This window comes from Mus pahari, chromosome 5, assembly GCF_900095145.1.
Source record: "Mus pahari chromosome 5, PAHARI_EIJ_v1.1, whole genome shotgun sequence".
NCBI lineage: Eukaryota > Metazoa > Chordata > Mammalia > Rodentia > Muridae > Mus > Mus pahari.
This window is the reverse complement of record NC_034594.1, coordinates 131,678,990-131,701,854: the sequence shown is the minus strand read 5'-3', so window position 1 is coordinate 131,701,854 and position 22,865 is coordinate 131,678,990. Positions and strand designations below refer to the sequence as shown.

Sequence of the window (22,865 nt, the reverse complement as noted above, 5' to 3'; positions counted from 1 at the left end):
GGATGCAGTTAGAAATCCTGTGGTTACTTTAGATGGGTAATTCTACTTCTCTGGGCAGGTGCTGGGAATCACTCTCTGTATGTTAGTCAGTAATTAGATTATTTTATTCTTTCTTTGGTATTCTACATATTTTATAATCTACATAAAAATCATGGAGTTTGGAACTTGGTAAGACAGGGCTTTCGAAAGGGAGCTCTTTGGCTGTTTGATGCAAATCTGTTTCTTTTTAGAAGGACAGGGGCATTTGGATGGGACTTTTGGTGTTACGGCCAGACATGGTAAAATCTGTGCCCAGAATTAGAAGTGAATAAAATGAATTACCAAGTGCTGGGGCCACCGGAGTCTACTTCTAATCTTACAAATAGGTCACATTCTAGGAAGCAATGACTCGGCCTGGCAGGATTAGTGGACTAAGATGGAGAGCCGAAGTGAGTGAGGAGACTTTAACACAGGACCACAGACAAACTTCACTTTCTCAGAGTGCAGGAATCGGAGAAGTCTACTGGGCTCATGAATTGGTCATTTTTCTGTCATACGAGAAAATAATTAGAACAACTACCAAGATTTCTATCAAATGAGACTCTTCAGGGGCCAAGAATTTGAATCAGTTTCCCTTTTCCAGATCCTGTCATAAAATCACTTCAAAGCAGAAGCAGTGGTTTGCTGTTAGTAGTTTGTTGCTAGAAATGTGTTCTGCCTTTCATCCAGTTTCTATCCTTGAAAACCAAATGAAGTCAGAGGACACAGTGAGGAGGACACAGGTGGGCACCCACGCACTGTCTAAGGATGGCTGCTGTTTGGTTTTGCTGATGGTAGTGGGAAGAATAATGCAGACTCTGTCGCCACCAAACTTTTCCATGCATCTTACTCCTGTTGACTGTCAAATCTCATGCATACATTCCTTCTTAGCTCACACCTTCTTGTTTCAATAAGAATCAATAAAGCAGAGTGGCGACATCTGATCATCTTTTACTGTTTAACTTTAAACAAGCCCCTCTACGGAGCGCCCCGGGATTGCTGTTTAGTCCATAGCCACACTTCTTGGATATAGCCATTGTGATCACTTATTTAACAAAAGAGCTTAAAAAGTGGGACTTAAGCACAAGATTTCTTCTGGGCATGAAAGATTATGACAAATTCTTTCTTGCATTCCCTACCACATCCTGTCTGTTCCAGAGTTTTCTGCACTCCCACCCCAATACCACCATCACCTCATCTGTGAAATTAAATACCATGCTAAAGCTGGCAGGGCCTTTGGTAGAACCTACTTCAACCCTGTTATTTTACAAATGGGCAGACAGAAAGCCAGAATGGTTAGGAGACTTCTCCAAGGTCACAGATATCAGAAGGGCAAACTAAGCTCAGAGCCTAGACAACAAGGTCTACTGCTTTCTGTACCACTTGAGACTCTTTCTTCAAGAGAATGATACAGATGCCAGACAGTTTCTCCCAATATTGTTCCAGGAAAAGAGAAGAATCGTGGTCTCACCCTTCTGGGTACCCCAGTGAGGGTAGGATATAACTTTAGGAAAATTCTTGAGCTGGGCTTACCCTGATTTTGAGTTTGGATAAATATTAATTAAGTTATTCTTTGTTCTTCTATTATGGCACTAGATCTGCAGAAAGTTCTGGAATATCATCCCATTTATTCTGAGTTTAGTTTCTCTGTCTCTACAGGGACGACTTTGGGTTGATTCAGATCTATTTATTTCAGTTTTAGCAAAGCCTAGGTCTTCTACAGTAATTGCTATATGTCTTCCCACAGTTAGCACACAAACTTTCCTTAATCCAATATGAGGGAACCAGGGTTTCAGAATTGATTCTCATCGACTTTTCCAAGGTGAGCCAGAATTTTCATAGGACATCAGACCACTACTCTTTGCCAACTGTAGGTAGAATAGCCACAAGTTCCCTGTGTATCAGGATCTACCTGGGTTTCCCAATGTGGACCTGACCTGGAAACTAGCAAAACATTCCTGCAGAATGAAATCCCTTAAGAATGAAAATATTACCAAGAGGTGTGTGCTTTGTCATCCTCATGGCAAGCTTGTCAGTGGGTCTGGCTACTCTACCTGCAGAGAATGCTGTCTGTCTGTCATCAGGTCTCAACCTCAACCTGTTTGTCACTCGCCACTGGACGAGCTTCTTTCTAAAGCTGTCGAACAGAGCTTGGCTCCTTTCAGCACAGACTTCTCTAAGTCTGCTGGTCGGAATGGAAGCGATCCAGGCATACCAAGTGTTCTTCTCAGGGCAGGAGAAATCATGACCTCCCCCTCATCCCCCAGTGCCCCAGGCTTTCACACTGCTCCAGTTCCTTGTGTTCTGGCTATAAAACCTTAGGAATAACTTTCCAGGACATTTATTTAGCCCTTGCATATCTTATTCATTCCTGAAGGTCAAATCAGTGTAATGATAAAACGGTCTCTGAAGGAGCCATGAATTCATGAGCAACGCATGATTTATTTTCCCTCTTCAAATGTATTTAAATATTTTTTTGTCAGAACTGGAGAATACTTTATGCTTTTGGCCTACCTTGTGTCTTCTCTGTGATAATTTGTGTTTAATACAGTAAAACAGAGTGATTCAGCAGTGGAATCGATTTCTCCTTTGGGGGTCAGTTTTTTTTTCTATATAGTCCTGGACTCTAGAGTGCATTGATATTTCTGCCAGGCTATAAGTATTTAGACTTTTAGATGGACAGGATTCACTCTTGGTGAGTAGTAAAAAATCTTTGAAACCAGGTACTCCTGGTGGCTTGTAATGCCAGCATGGAGATGAAGGGGCAGGAGGAACAAGCATAAGGATGGTAAGCCAAGTCCAGTGTGGGCAACAAAGTGAGCCCTAGACTCAGAAATCAAAACAATAACTGTTTGAAACTTAAAAGTATTACAAACTCTTGCATCATACCACTGGTAGAATAAAAATCCCCTTGGTGATAAGGGCTAAAAATATACATGTATTAAAAGGTATTTAAATGAGTCTGTGGCACAGCTCTAATTGAGAATCTACCTCAGAGTGGGAGACCAATCTTTAATTTAATCATGGTAGGAGGGGTTTCTCACCTCTGGACATCATTTGCATATCCAGTCACCTGAGGAGGAACCATAGAGTAGGAGATTGTTAGGATTGAGTATGGAGGGCTTTGTAGTCAATTCCATAGGAGAACAGGATAGCCTGGAGTTGAACTGGTTTGTTAGTAGGGATTCCTGAATTCAGTACTTCAATGTAAATCCCTTTGACATAATGAGTTTTGGAATGAGAAGCAAGAGAAAGACGATAGAGGCTTCTCATGAAATAGACGAAATAATAAAGCAGAATGATGGATGGCAGTGTCCATGCTGTGTTTTCTAAGAACCCAGTGACTTGAAATTCAGTCATGAAAAATGTAATCCTTTGACTATAACTCTGTGAGTCACCTTTGACTGATCTCGTCAGACCCCTGCCTGAAAAGACATTGTGATGAGGTCGAGACACAATGTAGGGGGGAGAGAAAGACATTACCAAGGGGAGCACACTTAGGCTGTTTCACAGACAGCACCTGGACAAACACTGCCTGCTCGATTTGCCACCATTTGAAAGAATACCGTTCAATCCTCAAATGAACTAATAAATATTCTATGCATCCCTTTCTGGTAAGGAACTCTTTGGTTCAGGCAGCCAGTGCTGCTCATTCCTGACTTGGGCAGAAAACAGCAGGAAATCGGCCTCATCCCTGGGCCTAGTGGTCTAAGCTGGCCTAGGAGGGAGGCTTGGGAGATGAAGATTTTCCTCTGACTCCAAGTGTGGCCTCGAGCCAGTCTCCAAACAGCTTTAGTTTCCTTGTATGCCAAACCAAGATAAATAGCTTCTCTTCCCCCTCCCACTCTACATTGCAAAGCATCCCTTTTGCCACCTTCATTAACCTTCTCCAGAGATGAACAGAAGAGAACTTTGGAGAATGTCTAAGAGGAACTCTTCATGTTATTAGCATTTTCTTCCTGCTGCTCAGACTGGGTCGCACTGGGAGAGAGGAGAGGGTGACAAGGTGAGAGAAATATAGAACACAACAAACTCACTCAGGAGGCAATGTTTGTAGTGGAAGAGAAACACCAAAGAGGGTTTGGGACTGGGGTACAAGGAGAGAAGTCCACAATTGGTACCAGATGCCATCAGAAGCTAACGACCTGACAAACACCGTCCTCATAAAACAAATTCCTTTAAAAGGAAGTAAATGGAAATATAAGCTAGTGAAAGAATTTGCAGCAGCTGCCGCAAAAACCATTTCTCACTTTATAAACAGGTTTGGGTTTTCATTTTCTCTGTCTGTGTCTGTCTTTGTCTGTGTCTATCTCTGTCTGTCTCTGTCTGTCTGTCTGTCTCTGTTCATGGTCTTACTTCATAACATTTTTCCCTTTTGTGCACTTCTTGTCTTGAGTTCTATCCTGCTGCCAATGCTGGATACACTCCTGATGCTAGATAGATGCTCATAATACTAGCAACTAATGTGGTCCTAGCCATATCGATGAAAGTAGGCTCCTGCACAGTGCTCACTTTTCATCCTGTCTCAGCATTTGCTTGGTCTTCATCATGATGTGGATTCATCAGATCAAACCACCATAAATAGCATGTGATCTTTCATACATGCTCCTTGGTAATCACTTGACACGAATCAGAGAGTTAATGACCCTTGTCTACCCCTTCCTGCTCAATATGCTAAAGGAGATCCAGTGGTTTGATGATGAATAAAATGTAGCACTTACGGATTTGTAGTTCTTTGGCGTTGTGAAGGACGTATTCTGATCTCATCCCAAAGACAGTCATGTTTTGACTCCCTTATCCAGATGTTAAATATCACTCAGAGACAGCCTCCTTCCTTATATTGCATACCCTCTGGTCAGCACTGGATTTTGGGAGTTCACACTTATTCATTAACAATCCCCTTTCCTCAGCTTACTTTCCTCCTTCTTTCATTGAGATGCATGGATGTGATATTATCATAGGGAATAGCTATGGTATAAGACAAAAAAAAAAGATCATTTCACATCATGTATCTTTACTTCTTCCACCCTCTACCTCTCAGGCATGCATAGAAGAAATGAGAAAGTCACTAGAATAGTATGTAACCCATGCATCAGGGGTAGCCATTTATCACAATCAGATCAATTCTACCTCTATAGGGGCTACTGCTTTTTAAACCAACTTTCAATTAGGGTAGCACCTATGTGCATATTTGATGACATTTTATTTTCTACTTTCTTATACTGTTCTTCAATTGTCTGATAAAGTCATTGACAACTTATAGAAACCAAGGACAAGCAGAGTACATCATTGATGATGACTGAAAGCTATGTTCTCTAGTGATTCTCATCACTGGCAAGGAGAGCAAGGGTAAGAAAATATGTTATTATATTAGTCTCTCTCACTAGAGTGAGTTTCTTAAGGGCACAGTCTTTGTTATACCACCAATCATACCACCAATGCTAGTCCAATATCTTACAAAGAATATATCCTTTTATTGTGTGATAACCCATACAAATGGATACTGTTAACATCAAATAGAAGATGTGTATTCCCTGCTGCATGGAGAATTTGCCCAAATCATGCAATGCTGGGCCTCACCATTGTCTCACTTTTATGCACAAAAAATCACACCCTGGTTGACACTTTTGTTATCTAGAACACTTAGTGGGAAGCAAAACTACAGAAGCCAAAGAGTAAGGTTAGTACAACTAGGGATGTTTCTGGATCCTGGCACTATAAACTAGGTCTTTAATGGATTAGGTCTTTGTTCCTATTTTAGAAGGTATTGGGATCTATATGCTGATCAGATGGTTCATCTAACATGGTATCAGTTATGGTAAAGACTCTGGGCCTGTAACACTTTATGTTTAGTAATGAATGAATGATTGGGGAAGAATAGTTGAATTATTGTTGGATAATTATCTTTCATGTTATTTAACACATTTTCCATTTTAATAACATGTACTAGCTTTGCTATCTAAAATAGGAATACATTTAATTAACCAAGCTTTTACTGTATCTACTATAGCCAAGTAAATGGTGATTTAAAATAGGACAAGAAGTATTTCTCTTCACGAGATTCATACTCCAGCTGTGAGATTAAGGATACAGTCAAATGATCATTGCCTTGTGGGTAAATGGATGAGTAAATGAATTAAGTGATTTAAGAACAAGAAAATGCATATATAATAAAATCAAGTAAATTGATTATTAGAAAGAACTTACTTTTCATACTTCTACTAAGAGATTTGCAGGAAGAAAGTAAGTGTGGAAGGGTTACTTCTTGGAGAAGGAAGGCCTTTTAGAAATCTCATTAAACTCAAGAAAAGTGTGAAAGTGAGAGAAATAAAAAGGAAAGGAGCCTAATGGGAAACACTCTGAGATAGGGTTGGACCTTTGTCAGCAGGACAGCAAAGGGGCTAACCTTGGAACAGTCTCCATCTTGTAAGATGTGTACCCTATGAATCTTCTCCACTGAAGGAAGGATCTGACACATTAGGGTGTGAATAACTCTCTCTATGTGGTGCAAGTATTAAATGGTGAAGCCGGGACTGAAGTCTGATTTTAATGCTTTAGTTAAACTCTGTGTTTCCACTGCAGTGGAGCTACATTCTTCTTACCTTGGTCTCTGTAGCATTGCTGCTGCTGTTATAGTCCAGGCTGAATCTCCTTGAACCTTGGAGAGTCTGTGTATCTCTTGGGCTACATATGCCTGGTCTTACTGCTCCAAGAAGCAATTCTCTGCTAGGGAGATATCTCTGGGAGTCTCAGGCACAATGTCAAGCATGTGATGGGGACCCAATTCACACTGTCAGGTTTCCTTAGCTTGTGCTACTCTTTGGTGCTATGTACCAGTAATTGGAATGTTTCCATGTCAATCAGTCTATGAGCTCTGATACTCAATCTCTTCATAGGCACCTGGGACTTCGTCGTGATCAGTCATCTAAAAGGCCAATGCCTGATGAAATCAGGGATCTCCAGGTTCTCTCCTGGAGATTAGTCTTGAATCTTTTCCCATTGCTTGGGACATAGAAATATTGTTGCTTAATGTTTCACGCATCATTCCTTGGCCTATTGCTTTCAGAGATTGTCTGGAACACCAAGAACTCATTTTTACCTCATCCGATCATCATTGACATTCCTGGAAGGCCACAGAAAGTCAGCTGTCACGGTTTAATTTTATCATGCCTCATAGTTCTCAGTGAGACGGAACAAAATGATGAATTTTATTTAGGCTATGTAGAAAAATCTTTCTAAAATTTAGGTGTACTTTTCAAAGATGTGTATTGCCGCTGTTTTAGCTTATCCTAAGATGCTTCTGTTTCTGTCATCCTCAGCTGTGCCCAACGACCTTGTGGAGAACAGGGAAGATGTGTGCCACTGCTACTCGATCATACAGACATAGTGAATTGTACCTCGAGTAGCCCAGGTCACATGGAGTGCACTATCACTTGTCAAAGGGGGTATGTCCTTCAGACCAACAGTGGGCAGTACCTCAGGAACATGCAGGTAAGTTGGAAGCAGATGACAAGAAGGAGGGAGTTCCTGAGGCAGGAATCTATCTATCCTCTTCTCTCTGTCTAGAGTGGGAAGGGCATGTGTTCTTAAATTTTGAGAATAAAAACCATGATCTCTGTGAGAGCAATAGGAAGTATGGTGGTTCAGAGGTCTAAGGTGTTCGATCATGTGGAACTCTGACTCCCTTGGGTGTTAGTTCACTCACTATATGGGCAGTAGATATGAGTTCTTATTCAATGTTCCCTCAACATGTTTTTTTTTCATAGATGTGAATGTCTCAAAGTAGACTTGGTCATAAGTCACAGCAAATTAGATTACTCTCAACTTCCCTGAGGTTCACTGTAAGCCTTGTGCTCTCCTAATCTACTTTCAAGACTGTGGGAGAAATGTAACTAAATAGTACCCCAAAACATTAAATCCATAACTAAACCAGGGGTTGTATCGTGGTAATAAGTTTTCTCCATTTTTACATATCTCATCCCGAATTTTAACTACACCATTTTCAGGATTTGGGGGTGGGCCAATGTAGTAAAATACACTAGTGAAGCACATGATTCAAGAGGCAGAACTAGGCAAAATGTTTGTCTCCATTATCTTTGAGGTGTATAACCATAAGAACAAACAAAATAAAACAATCTCTTTAAGTTGTTTTTACATTTGTACATATTCCAAAGAGAAATATTGAACTTGTGTTATTGCAATGGGTGATGAACATTATTTAAAAGCTTCTAGTAGAATGATGGGCATTGGTGCCCTTTTTAGTAAGATTCTTATATTAAGAACAGTTAAGCCTAATTAAAGGCTTGATTCCCCATCTCCCCTTGAAAAAGCTGAAGCACTCAAAGGGGGGAGTTTCCAACACAAACAAACCATTGGAAAGCAGGGTCACATTATGAGACAGTGGACATATATGCTAGGTAAATTCCAATTATGCTTGAGGAAAGAGCCTGAAATGGTCATGGTCATGGGAGGAGAACAGATACACAATTGCTGGTCATGGCTTGAGAAATGGAAATGTTTCAGTTTTGTTCCAATTGATTTCTTAAGAGTTTGTGGACCTGTGGAGGAATTTCATTTGCTTAGGTTTAGTCAGAATTTAAAGATGGTGAAGTTTAGAAGGTTTTGTGAAATCACCTAGTCAAAAACAGTTTTAATGAAGCTCAAGACAGCAAATTCTTGATCTAGAAAGATCTTCTATCACCTGGTCTTAACCAAGGCAAAGGTACATCAGGCTGAAAACAAAGTAGAAATAATTCAACAAGTTACGGATTAAATACACGTGTATGGTATGTTAAGATCAGAGGAGAAAGGCTGTGTTTGTCATGCATTAAAGTTGAACATTAAAAAAGAAGAAAACATAGGCAATGCCCCCAAAAAGTCACAAGCAAAGGCCAGGCATCACACATGGAGTTTAGACAGTCTTTTAACGATTAGTGGTTTGCTGCAGTTTGAACCAGGCCTCCCCACTGTGCTAAGTATAAGAGGAACCTGGTTGGGAGAAAGATGGGGGCCCATATTTGTCAAACTCTTGAAGGAGGAAGCAATGGCGTCCTCCAGCTGATCAGTCACTGTCACCTGACGCCGGCCCCATACAGGAAATTGTACAATCCCGGCTCATGATCACAAGACAGTGGGGATATTTGCTTTCTGTTGACATGAGAACTGAAGCTAAATAGAAAAATGTGTGTGGCTTTGACTTGAATCCTTCTGGCTGGCAACAGGGACACACTGGGAAGCAAAGGAAAACACTGAGCCAACATGTAGCGTCAGAGGTGAGAGGTGCTTCAGCAGTCATTGGACCCTTGGCTGAGGTACCAGTGTGGTCTCCTGATGGGAAGATTGTAGTTTTACCACAGAAACTCTTCTGCCCATCTTTGATCTTTAGCTCCATTGCCAGATACTTGTTTTTCCCCAAATGAGCCATAACTTTCGCAGTCACTAAGTGCCTGCTCATTTCATACCTGGCTGGATGCCTTCTTCTCTCACCTCCCCTGAGCTGCACAAAAGTCTTGATGATCTTTCAAGTCCAGGGCCTGTGTTGAGTTCCTTCTGCCTGAGGGTGGACGTTCCTCTTACAGCATCCTTGGGTGCTGCCCTCCATTCTCATACAATACCATATCATAGGCTTTGACTTTTTTTAGGACTATTGCTTTCTTCTAGAATGTTTTTGAGTTCTCTTATTTCTAATTTGTGTTCTTTATGTTGCTGTCTCCAATCTTTATAGAAGGCTATAAAGATCATTTTAGTCTAGTCTAAAATATATTGTTACTATCTGCCAACTCTCTATTTGTCTTCTTGCCTTTTTCCTATTGTTTTCTTAGCCACAGTTTCAGTGATTTTGTTCTATCATAGACATTTAGCCCCTAGAAGACATCACGTTTAGTGGAGGACCAGGTCCTTCTGGGTACTCCATGTATGTCTTCTCATTTATGTAATGCCAATGGGCTGTAGGCCTATCCACTGAAATAGCAAGTTTGGGAACATGGCCAGACTCATTCCTGTATCCCATAGATAGCAGCACCTTATGTGTATTAACTCTCTTAGATACCATTCACCATTCTAGACAGAAGTAATTATTTTAGTAGTGTTATCAGTATTTTTATTAATAAGGATGTCCATAAGAAATAGATGGAATCTAACATTTGCATGATGGTGAGCAATGTAGTCAACAGCCATGTGTCTTAATGTTTGCATCCCCAATGGAAAGGATTGTTTTGAGTAGGAAAGTTAGACAATGTACTGAATGTATTTTATCAGTTATGCAATTCAATATATATGCAATGCTTCTTGCTATGTCTTACTTCTTATTTATTTTACTTTGGACTTTTGAGAGAGGATCTCAACATCTAACCCAGTCTAGTGTTGAATTCATGGCACCTTGCTCCAAAGTAGGTAATTTGATAGTTTATAAACAGACTTCTTAAAAAGATTTAGGCAGGGTGTAAGAAAGTGCCTAGGGATGTGCAACAGCCCAGCGTGATGGAGGGGGGGGGGTGTCCTGCTATCCCTCTTAAGTCTGGAAGGTTGGCTCCATGGAGCACAGATCCTATGGGGTGGAAAAGCAGAACAGGGCATAGAAGATAGATAGTCATGGGATGAGTCAATCAGTAGCCATCACTTCAGTAGAGACAGGGAGAATAGGAACCCAGGACTCCCTTATCTCTTGTCCTTTCCAGTCTGTCCCCAGATCCCAAAGCAGATATTCAAGCACCAGTAATAGGCTTGAGATCCTGGGCCCAGACCAGGTAGGAAAGAGTTTGAAAATAGTTTGTTCAGAGCAAGGGAAGGACAGACTGAGACATGGCTTGGGAGAACAGTGCCCTAGAATTCCTAGTACAAACAGGTTCTTTCCAATAGTGTCCCTCTGAAGCTGGACCAGGCCAGTGAGTCACAGGCAAGGACAAAGGGACAAATGACCACCAGGACCCCGTCAAAACCAGGAAATGATTCCAATAGCCATTATATGTGACTTTGACATAAGTAAATTCTCTGATTCTAGAAAGAGATTCTCCTTACTTGTTCCTCTGGCCACTGGGACAAGGATGTGAACTGCAAGCGTCTTGACTGTGGTGTCCCAGACTCCTCCTTGGTGAATTATGCAAACTTCTCCTGCTTGGAGGGTACAGACTTTCTGAAGAGATGTTCCATCTCGTGTGTCCCACCAGCCAAGCTCCAAGGTACTGTCTGGCCACCCTGGGAACTGAATGTGAGCTCCCATCATCCCTCACTCTTAGGATGGGGTGGGTACCTTTGAACTTTTTTCTTACTCATATGTAACTTAATTCACTCACTTCAAACTTGCTGTTCTCTGATCTCTCCTCTAACAATGCAAAATCTCCTCAGATATCATCATTCTTTGTTCCTGATCGTGTATAGAGATGTCCTGAATTAGGGAGTCATTAATAATGAATGAAACTTAGTCTTCATTTTTTATTTCTATACATTCTCAGAATAAAAAAAAGTAGCATAATTGTCCTGATATTTACAACTGAGGTTCATGTTATTAAGTTTTAATACCCAGAGACTTTCTGCAGTAGGTGCGCTTTGTTTCAGTTTGTAGATAAGGAGAACACAGTTACACAATGTATCCCTGGCTGTGTGGGTACTTGAGATGGAAAGGACCTGGGCCAGGCTCTAACTGACCACCAAACCTCATTCCTTAGCTACACTTCTTAGCTGTCCCTGTGTCACACAATGAGCCATTGCTCATGCAGATTCCTTAGTCTTACTCTGAGATGTGCGGTAGTAGGTTGGCAGGCTAGTGATCCTAATGCCAGCTGCCCTGGTTTGTGTAGGAAGAAACCAAATCACAGAGAATCATGTGGTGTGGTATTGAAGTTCAGAACTCTATATTCGCACTACCTATCTCAGTCTCAGACTCTGCTTTTGTAAGTGACAGGAAATCCCATTTCCTGATCTGTCTCATAGGAGATAACCGGAATCGATTTGCTAGGGTTGTTTGCTGTTTGGGATTTATATATGTTCACCCACTGCCTTAGGGTTTTATGCTATGAACAGACACCATGATCAAGGTTACTCTTATAAGGACAACATTTAATTAATGCTGGCTTACAGGTTCAGAGGTTCAGCCCATTATCATCAAGATAGGAACATGGCAGCATTCAGGCAAGCACAGTGCAGGAGTTGCTGAGAGTTCTACATCTTCCTCTGAAGGCTGCTAGCAGAATAGTGGCTTCCAGGCAGCTAGGACAAGGGTTTTGAAGCCCACACCCACAGTGATACACCTACTCCAACAAGACCACATCTCCTAATAGTACCACTCCATGGAAGAAGCATATACAAACTATCACATCTACATAGAACACTTAGAATAGTGCCTCATATATAACCACCATTAAAATACAAACTGATTACTTTAATGCCACACACATTACTAATATTGCTATATATTTGCCACTTGTAGATGGGAAGGGAGGCAATGATTTTATTAGTAGGTCTTCTTCCGCTGAGTCTAGGGAATCTTTATGTGATTCTATGGTATGTGAGACCTCACTGAGAACTGTAGGGTAAGAAGATACAGGATCCACATAGGTGGGATATTTTAGAGACACTACTCACCAAAGAATAAGGGGACTTAAAGAGAGCCAGTATAGGTATAGTTTTTGGTTCCTTGTGCTGTAGTCATGAGCTTGCTGTTCTGAGCACCATGTAATTCTCTTTCCTGGAGTCAGGACTGAACCCATGGCTGACATGTCTTGAAGATGGACTCTGGTCTCTCCCTGAAGTCTACTGCAAGTTGGAATGTGAAGCCCCTCCAGTTATTCCCAACGCCAATCTGCTCCTGCCACATTTCCTGGAAGGCAACCATGATGTGGGCACCATCTGCAAATATGAATGCAAACCAGGCTACTATGTGAAGGAGAGTTCAGGAAGTCAAGGCAAGAAGTAAGTTTCCTGTGCTCTGTCCCATGGTTTCCTTGCCTCGCACCGTGGTCCTCTCTTGTGGCAAGTTGTAGATCGTGTCTTTCGGGGAACCCTTTGGCTTTTTGTGTGTGCGTTTCTTTATAAATTCTCTATACCTCCACAAACTGACTTTCCTGTCACGACAGACAGGAGTTCAGGTGGTTCCTATAAAGTCATTGTCTCCCATGAGAGGTTCCATAGTCTTATGTAAGTGCATGGGTGGGTGGGGGACACACTAATTTGATGGTCATTTTCCTTGGCCTCCTAAATAGAGTATTTAGGTCATCTGAGTTCAGCTCAATGCCAGCATAATCTTATTACTATCATTCAGATCTGAGGTTTGGGGAGTTGTGCCTGGCTGAGCCTCAAGGTGCTTATTAGATATGTAGTGTGTGTGTAGAAGGTTTCTTTCTCTGCCTCAGTTTTCCTGACTGGAAAATGAGAGAGCTGATTAAGGAGCTCCTTGGATGAGTTCAACATGACTTGAGCTCTTTTTGAGCAGAATGCAACACCTTTAGCCATCACCACAGCTATTCTTGTCCTTTTGCTTTTCTTCCATGAACTGTGTACAGCAAATGGAGTGGTGGGAGTGGCAGCAGGGCACCATACTTGGCGATGAGCTAAGGGGGGAAGAGATGACTGACATGTGGAGTGGAGGAGAAGGAATAGAACATTTTAGGATGGGAGAGTTAAGGGTGGAGAGGGGACAGCCAGTTCTCTGAGCTCATAGCTAAGCTTTAGGCTGGGAAAACGGGGCTTGCCCAGAGGATTCTGGGTTGTCTGTCTCCACCCTACACGCCTGTCTCTGAGCAGGGGCACTTGAGAGCCGTTTGTGGACGCAGTTCTTCTGGCTGGGAATCTGGATGATTGCATCAGAATGTCACCATTAGTTTGGTCTTGAACATTTACATTCGCAAGCACCGTGCTAAGTTGAGATTAAATTATTTACCCTGCTGCGTAAACTGATGAAATGTTTGTTTTCACCTGTTTATATAGCAGGCGACAGATCGGTAATCAGAAGTGGGCGAATTAAGTGTAAATCACTGTCGCTTGCTACTTACGTTTACCCAGTGAACTATGCCCATCTTGTTTATGTGTGTGGAAAAAGCCCAAAGCCGGATAGATGGGGCCCTAAATTTCTTCTTAGGACATACACTTTAATAGAGAAGAAACAGAAAAGCAGGCAAGGAAGGCAATCACAAGAAAATGAGCACGGGGTTTATAGTTGTATGAAGCAATGTGTGTGTGTGTGTGTGTGTGTGTGTGTGTGTGTGTGTATGTTGGGGGAAGCACAGCTGCTTCAGGGTTCAGGTTGGCAGCTGATTTGCATGGTAATAGACAATCCAGTATATTCACATGCCTTAAGTTTTGTATTCACAAGGAGAAGAGGAATAGTCATTTCTATGGAATTGTTTGGGTTTTGAAAGTTGGACAATTAATTAATTAATTAATTGATTTTTGGGTTTTTGAAACTGGGTCTTACTTTGTAGTCCAGGCTAGTTTTGAATTCAGAGCAATCCTCCTGTCTCAGTCTCCTCAGCGTTGGGTTAATGGGTGTTCACTAGCATGCTTGGGTGTTCCTTCCTTTTCAAAAGAAGGAAATTTGTTGTTGCAAGAGAAATTAAGCCTGAGTTCTAACTACTTCTGAGCTCCCTGTTGTATTTTGCCCTGTTCTGCCTGCTCTATGCTTAATTCTAGGTTAATAATAAAGAAAGACTCAAGCACCAGACCCAAGCAGTGACACCTCAAAGACAGAGCCAAAAGCCATCGATAGTGCCACAGCCCTCAAATCTCCAGCACTTGAGAGGTGTAGGCCAGATGATTAGGAGTTCAAAGGCAGCCTGAGCTACATTACATTAGTTCTACAAAAAGCAAATCAAAATAAAACGGAAAGGCAAAAATAAATTAATTAATTAAATTAAAAATAAAAATAAAACAACAAATGAAAAAACATTAAAAACTTCAAAAGGTCAGACATGCTCAGCATTATTAGGGCACGATAGCCACACCCTGCATCCAAAAACCCTTCCTTCTTAACTCTATTGACCTCATGCCCCAGTTTTTCTTCTTCCTCCCCGTCTCTTCTCAATTTCTGTTCCCAGTTTTCTTCCCTCTGCCTTATTCAACAATGGCTATTTTTCTCTGAAATTCTCTCTCTCTCTCTCTCTCTCTCTCTCTCTCTCTCTCTCTCTCTCATTTTGGGTGTCTTTTATTAACATTTTGTGGTTTACCATACATAAGACTTTTATCTCTTTTGTTAAATTTATTCTTAAGTATTTTTGATGATAATGTAAATATAAATTACTTATATTTAAGTTTATTTATTTATTCACTTTATGTTTAAAACAAGATTTATTTATTTTATTTATGTGTATGTGTGAGAGGCTCCATGAGTTTATGTACACTACTTGCATGTTGTTATCCACAGATATGGATATCAGAAGAGATTCAGATCCCTTAGAATTGAAATTGCAATAGACCATGAATCACCCAATATGGGTGCAAGGAACCAAACCTGGGTCCTCTGCAAGAACAGCCAGTGCTCTTAACCACTTAGCAGTCTCTCTGGTCCTCTCTTTTTCTTCTTGATCTGAACACTAGTTCGGGTTAAAGCTTTTTCAGTTCATGGCCTTTATTATGATCATGTGTTGATGATTCCCAGACCTGTACCTGCCATTACAAACTCTTACTTCAATATCTATAAGGGTGCCACAGGCCAGATATCTAGGGATATAACCACTGGAGTATCCCATCTACATCCAGATTCCTAACTGTATAGAGTACAGCCTTTATCTGTCCTGTGGTGTGGGTGGATCCTGTGACCTGCCTAGCACTTAGGAACCTTCAGTGTTCTTTATTCTCTAGTCAGTTAATCAAGCTCCCACCAAGTGTGTCATATGACTTTTGACCTATAATATTTACTGTGGGTTTATTAAGATTTGCCTCCAGTGTAAGTAAGTTATTTACTGGGGAGTGTGATGCAGGAACTGCGCTTTGAAAAGTTCCCCAAGTTCACTTGTGAACTTCACAGTGGATAATCCACATGATTTAACCTCTTTTCTTCTTTGTCTGCTATTTCTTCCACATACATACCACCGTTTATCACTGCTTTTCGATATCATTAACCTGACTTCTAAGGAAACTAAAACAAATGTGTCTGACTTATATTTTATTAAAAGACCATATTATATCCTCCATTATGTATGTATTTGACCCACAAAGAAAGTCTGCTTGAGATGGTAGAGAAATGAACAACCTAAGCCCAGAGGACTCTTTTATTGTTGGGATGAGAATCATGGAGGTGATAATGATTCCTTGCTATGGGCTGGGAGTGCTAATAACTTTGGCTACCTTACTCCATATATTTCTTGTGGCAATAATTTATTTTATTATTAATGAAATACTAGTACAACATCTTTCATCATAGCGGTATATGAATTGATATATATGTGTGTGTGTATACACATAAGTGTATGTGTATGTACTATATAATATTATATATTATTATCTATTATATGTTATACTATATGAGGAAACAGACTCAAAATTGGGCGTTACTTATGGTCATTCCACCAATAAATGACCTCATTGAGATTACTATCCTAGCATCCAAGGCTATGCTCTGGGCTAATAACACTTTTGTTCATGAGCAAACAAAAAATTCATTTTTCTGGCCTCTTTATCTGCATTTGTAAAATAAACTGCTAAGTGATTTCTAATACTAAAAGTTTACATTGTATATTCTGTGTCAATAAAACAAACGGAAGGAGCTAATGCTTTGCTATACTACCATTGAAAAAAGTAATGTATAATTTGTTACACCAAAAATTCAATGATTGTTGTAAACAAAAATACCGTACAACTTGAATTTAGTAGAAAATACTTGGCATAATCTTACAATACTTCTCAGAGAACTTAGTCTGAAAAAACAGCTGAAGCTTATATTTATCTGCAGGACTGGATCTATGTGTCATTTGAAAACAGGGTACTAGGATTTTTTAATTCTCTTTAATCATCTTTACAGTCCAGTTGTTATTCCCCTCCTGGTCTGCCCTCCAACAGTTCCTTATCCCATTCCCCTTCTCCACCGTCTTCACGAGGACCTCTCCCACCCTGTCAGGCCTCAAAAACCTGAACACAATTTCTGATTATATTGTCTTGGTTCAGTAATGTCTTCCTTCTGTTGTTTATAATTGTCATCACTACCACCATCACCATCACCACCACTACCACCATCACCAAAATCATTACCATCATCACCACCATCATCAGCACCATCACTGACATCATTACCATCACCATCACCACCACCATCATTACCATCATCACCAGCACCATCATCACCATATTGTCACCACTATCACCCATCATCACCACCATCACCAGCACCATCATTACCATATCTTCACCATCATTACCACCATCGCCACCACCATCACCACCACCATCATCCCCATTATTGTCACCACTATCACCACATCATCACCACCATCACCATCATTACCACCATCACCTCCACCACCATCATCATCACCATCATCACTACCAGCATTACCATGATCACTATCATCACCACCATCATCACCACCACCATCACCACATCATCACTACATCACTACCATCACCAGCACCATCATCACCAGATAATCACCATCATTACCACCATCACCACCACCACCATCACCATCACCACCATCACTATCTCACCACCACGATCACCACCACCACCATTACCATTAACACTATTGTCACTATCATGACCTCCACCATCACTACTATCATTATTGCTACTATCACGATGATCATCTTCACTATCATCATTATTTCTCCCACCTATCCTCCTCATTATCATTACCAACACCACCTACATCCCAAATTAGCTTAACACAGTAACTGTTGCTGAGTAAGCTACCCTGCTGGTGTGTTAAGTGGGATTGCAATATTTTAACAAGAAATAACCTCAGATATAGTCTTTTATTACTGGCCATTCTCTTCCTTCTGCAGTTTCTGTATCCCATAAAAATAGCCTACAAACCAAAAATGATTGGATAGTCATTCAAGAGAGTTCTTCAGTAGCCAGATGGGGGGAAGGTACATTTTCCTTTCTCTAAAAGAAACACACACCAAAACAATTTGTTGTACTAAAAGTATACACTTCCCTTCCTTATCCAGAGCCTTCTCTTCAGGCTTCGTATCATCCCACTTCATCAAATTGACATGAAAGTAGACCATGAAATGATAGCTTTATATGTCAGAGAAAAGTAAGTGGAAATAAAATAACAATAGAGACTCCAAAATTAGCATAGATGTAACGTCTATCTGGCCCTTGAGGAAGGACTAGGGCATGTCATGGAGCTCTTATCTTGAGTTTTATTTGACTCTACATCTTTCTGAACAATAGCTTGAGTCTCAACTAATTTTATTCCACCATGGGATAGAATGGAAGACATGACTAATAAACTGTCAATGTGAACTGATATGACATTAAAATTCCTTAAGAATATTGGATTTATAACTTTTAAAAGCAGTCATCTATCTGGTGTATAAACCCTATGTCATAACATTGTGTACACACATGAATAGGTCACAACTGGTTATAACTCTGTGTGTGTATGTGTGTGTATGTGTGTGTGTGTGTGTGTGTGTTTATTATCTGCAACTTGCCCATGTAAGAACAACAATGTAATCTCTATGTACACTCACGCATCTGTTAGAAATAGAAATTTGTTTTCTTTCCATTAAGACTCTGTCTGGCTTTATAATTAATGTTTATAGTAAATACGTTCAAAGTTTATCCTTGGAATCCTCAATTCTCTTGCCATTGTAGTATCATGTGAGTCTTAAACTAATTTATTACAGCTTCTTTTGGCTTCAAAGTGACTGAACCTCTGTGGCAAGCTTTGGCCACTCAAATACACACCTGGGCACAGGCCAACTCCTGCTTGGGCTTTACAGGGCTGGCAGTTGGCGCATGGGCCTTTACTTAGAACAATGATTGCAGAACTCATAAACGTCCCTGTGACCTTCAGTCCTTAGCAATCGAGCATCTTACTGTAAAATTTTTAGTTCTGAATCAACTGCCAATTTCTCTATTAATAAAAAAAATTAACTATAAACAATGGTTACTTTTAATGGATAAAGTCAAAAGAAAGACTTTCAGCAACATGCAACTTCATACCCCAGTGTTATTTCTCATCTGCCCTTGGCTTCTCCTGACTGTTTCTGGCTCTACTTACTCTGACTTTAACTGGGTGGATGAACATTTTGGTAGTGACCTTGCCTTGTTCTTTAACAATGGGGTCAGGGCAGGGCAGACTGATTCATTAATGGTCCCCTTGGGGATTCTGGGTGGGTCAGTAATATGAAGAATTAAGTATGGCTAGAATACTGAGAACAATGTTAATATCCCACACATATACACACACTTAGGTCATCAGGACTTGCTAATCGTTCCGCCGCTTAGTGAGCCGATGCTATTCATCGTGTTACATGGTTTCTTATAATTTTGTGAGGAATGTGTGTTCATCTTCATTTTTTTTTCAAATAGGAAAACCAAGAACAAGGGAAGTAAAGTAATTTATGTCAAGCCAGAGGCTTATTAAGAGCCCGAGATGAAGTTTTAGCAGTACTCATGTGGTTCCACAGCCTCTGTTTTGAGCCATATTATTGTTCTTATTGATAATAACCATCCAGTGAAGCCACTAAATAGGCCCTGAAGGTCACTGGGACTGTAATGTCCTACTCTTGCTTTTTACATGGTAGAACGCTGGCACAGAAAGGGTTCACCAGCACCTCTCTTCTCATCCATATCAAGGCATGATACATCTGAAGCATGGTATGCATCGACTTTTCTGTGCACTTTCCAACCCAGGGATGCCTAGGCCTCTCAAATGCTCCGATTCCACATTAGTGAGATCAGATCTTTTTGTTGCTATGGCTTACAGTCACAGGATTGCAGAAAGCCCTCTCCTTGCTGAAGGGGCAACAGTGGCAGAAAGGGGTTCATTTGCCTAAGCCCCAGGCAAGGATGGGGGCAGATACTGAAAGTACCTGTGAGTACTTCTTGTTACCCAAGTCTGTAGTGAGCCTGATAGGCTGACAGAAACCTGGCTGTAAAGATACTAGATTTGGATAAAATATCTTTTCTGAAAGAAATTTTGTCCTGTAAGACTTACTCCAGAATCTGCCCATGAAGTGATTCCTCCCTACTACAGGAGGAAAAAGGGAAAAAAATGTTTATCTATATCTCTGTACAGGTACACACACACACACACACACACACACACACACACACACACACGAATAGAAACTGTTCAGTCCCTGTAATGCTACCCATGTATGTTTCAGGGTTTACCATTTGGCACTGGGCAATTAATCAATGTGTTCTTCCCTGGGGAGGACCACCTTTCCCATCTCCAGCCTTCACCCATTGCCTATAGTTCTTTGTGTAGGGTTAACACCTCATGGGCTCCATCCATTGCATTTCACTGATGCCATTTGGCCACTTCACGACTTAGCAGTCACATTGGTGGGCCTTTGTGGATATAGCTTCTGATATTACTAGAAAATTATAGAAATTTTCCTGATCCTTTGGCTCTTACAATCTTTTATCCCTCTTCCCCCTTTTTTGCAATGTCCCCTTAGACATAGGTATGGGAGATTAAACTACAATTCTTCACTTTGGTTGGTTGTGGTTTTCTGTAGAGGCTTTCATCCATTGCAAAGGAACTTACCCTCATGAAAGGTGAAGACTCCACTTATCTGTGGGTATAAGGAGAAATGTTTGTATGTTGTTGTTGGGAATTATAATGATTTAGTAAATTAGTAGCTATACATTCTATCATTCAGTACCTCTTGGATCTTACATGCATGTTTCTTTAGCCTATGAACCCTCTCTTTCTCTACCAAGCAAACCCACTTTAAAGTACTCCTTGAGTACTTCTCCTGGTAGCTCCTCTTAGAATGGCCTCATAGTATCAAATATTTGAATATTAGTCACTAGGGAGTGGAACTCTTTGATAAAATTAGCAGGACTAGGAGGTATGGCCTTCTTGGAGGAAGTGTGTCACTAGGGGGTGGGTTTTGAAGTTTCAAAAGTCCATACAAGCCCAGTCTGTCTGTCTGTCCGTCAGTCTGTCTGCCTCTCTCAATCTGTCTGTCTCCTGTCTCTTTGTCTCTCCTCTCTCTATCTCTCTGTCTGTCTCTGTCTCTGTCTCTCTCTCTTTCTCTGTCTTTCTCCTCCCCTCTCTGCCTGAGGACCAGACAGAATGTAAAGATCTCAGAAACTGCTCCAGTGCCTGTCTACTTGCTTCCAAGCTCCCAGTCTCCCCACTGTGATGAGAATGGATGAAGCCTCTGAAACTGTTGGCAAGTTACCAATTAAATGCTTCCTATAAGAATTGCCTTGGTCAGCCCGGCATGGTGGCACACGCCTTTAATCCCAGCACTTGGGTGACAGAGACAGGCAGATTTCTGAGTTCGAGGACAGCCTGGTCTACAAAGTGAGTTCCAGGACAGCCAGGGCTATACAGAGAAACCCTGTCTTGAAAAACCAAAACCAACCAAACAAAAATGAGTTGCCTTGGTCTTGGTAACTCTCCACAGCAATAAAACAGTGAATAATGTAGGGTTCCTGTAAATTAGTATGCTGGTATTTTTGCTGAACTTGTATTTGTCTTCCAAGCCGTGGGACCCAATACAGCAAATTGTGTGTGTGTGTGTGTGTGTGTGTGTGTGTGTGTGTGTGTGTGTATTAAAATTGCCCAAAGGATGTGGAAGTGAACATGTTAAATGATGGAAAATGTTAAAGACCAGAGGTTCCTACTAAATGTTTCCTTGCTTCTGGTCCAGTTAATCCTTGCATTTCAATGTGGTTTACAGCTTTTCAAATATATACCAATGGGAACAGATATTAAGAAGCTGAATAACTGTAGTAATTGAGTGTATTTAGATTTAAGTCACATGAGACACCTCAGGTTTGGGGAAGTAATCCAAGTATATTCTATACGAAAAATTCCATCAGAGGAAGTAAAGAATGGGCCAGCAACATAACAAAAGAGATTAACTACTGTTGAACTTAACACTTAGAAGTGCTGTGGATGGTCTAGTGAAAAAGGATAGAGAAGGGATCATAGCCAGGGAAGGTCAGGTCTAGGGAGAGGATATTTCTGTGCCTGCCAGCCTGAGGACCTAAGTTGTTACAAGCAGAGTGTCCAAAGATAGAATCATGAAGTCAGGCATTGACGCAGAATAAACAGTTCACATACATACATTAGCCGGTTCTTCACACTGACAGAGGCTCCACTTTACCTGGGAATATTTTATAAGAGACACTTTTGTTTGTTTCTTACTCAGAGAAGAAACACTTGCCAAAACCAATTCATCTAAATGAATGATACTGCTGATTCTATTTCTTGTTTGGGTCAGACATCTGATGTTACACAGTACAGAGCAACTATGATCAGCTGATGGCTAGTCACAACTGAAGTCTGCCTGCTCCCCTTTTAGGATATTGACTTGGGCAGTCAGGCCTGCAGTTAGTTAAAATGAAAACTGATGTGGAGTTTGGAAGTGCTGATGGTTCTCTTTGGGGTGGGGTGGAAGATCTCTTAAAGTAGCCTAGATCTTCCCTTCTCCAAGTTTAAAACACATTGGAATACCTTGGAAAACTTTAAATTAGATTTTTTTTTAAAAAAAATTAGATTCTTATTGACTCAGTCTGGGATGTAGTTTGGGATTTATTACTAACATGTTGTCAGATTCAAATTCTAATTCTGCTGTTCTAGAGAGCATGCTGTGTGTAGTCAGGACCCAGAATATTCTGAAGAGAGAATCTTGTCCATGCTAAAACTTAACCAATCTATACTCCAGGTAATTTATCTGTATAAAAGAAATAATGGGTCTGCCTCACCCCTTGAACATTT

At 40.8% G+C, this 22,865-nt stretch overlaps 1 protein-coding gene across 1 annotated transcript in view; it reads left to right on the top strand.

Moving 5' to 3' along the window:
* The window catches only part of Pappa2 (pappalysin 2), a 238,200-nt gene that overhangs the window by 146,939 nt on the left and 68,396 nt on the right, over nt 1–22,865 (top strand). The window contains exons 14-16 of the mRNA XM_021198056.1: nt 7,338–7,509; nt 11,018–11,195; nt 12,711–12,924. Coding sequence (XP_021053715.1) covers nt 7,338–7,509; nt 11,018–11,195; nt 12,711–12,924 — 564 coding nt within the window. The remainder of the gene's footprint in view (nt 1–7,337; nt 7,510–11,017; nt 11,196–12,710; nt 12,925–22,865) is intronic.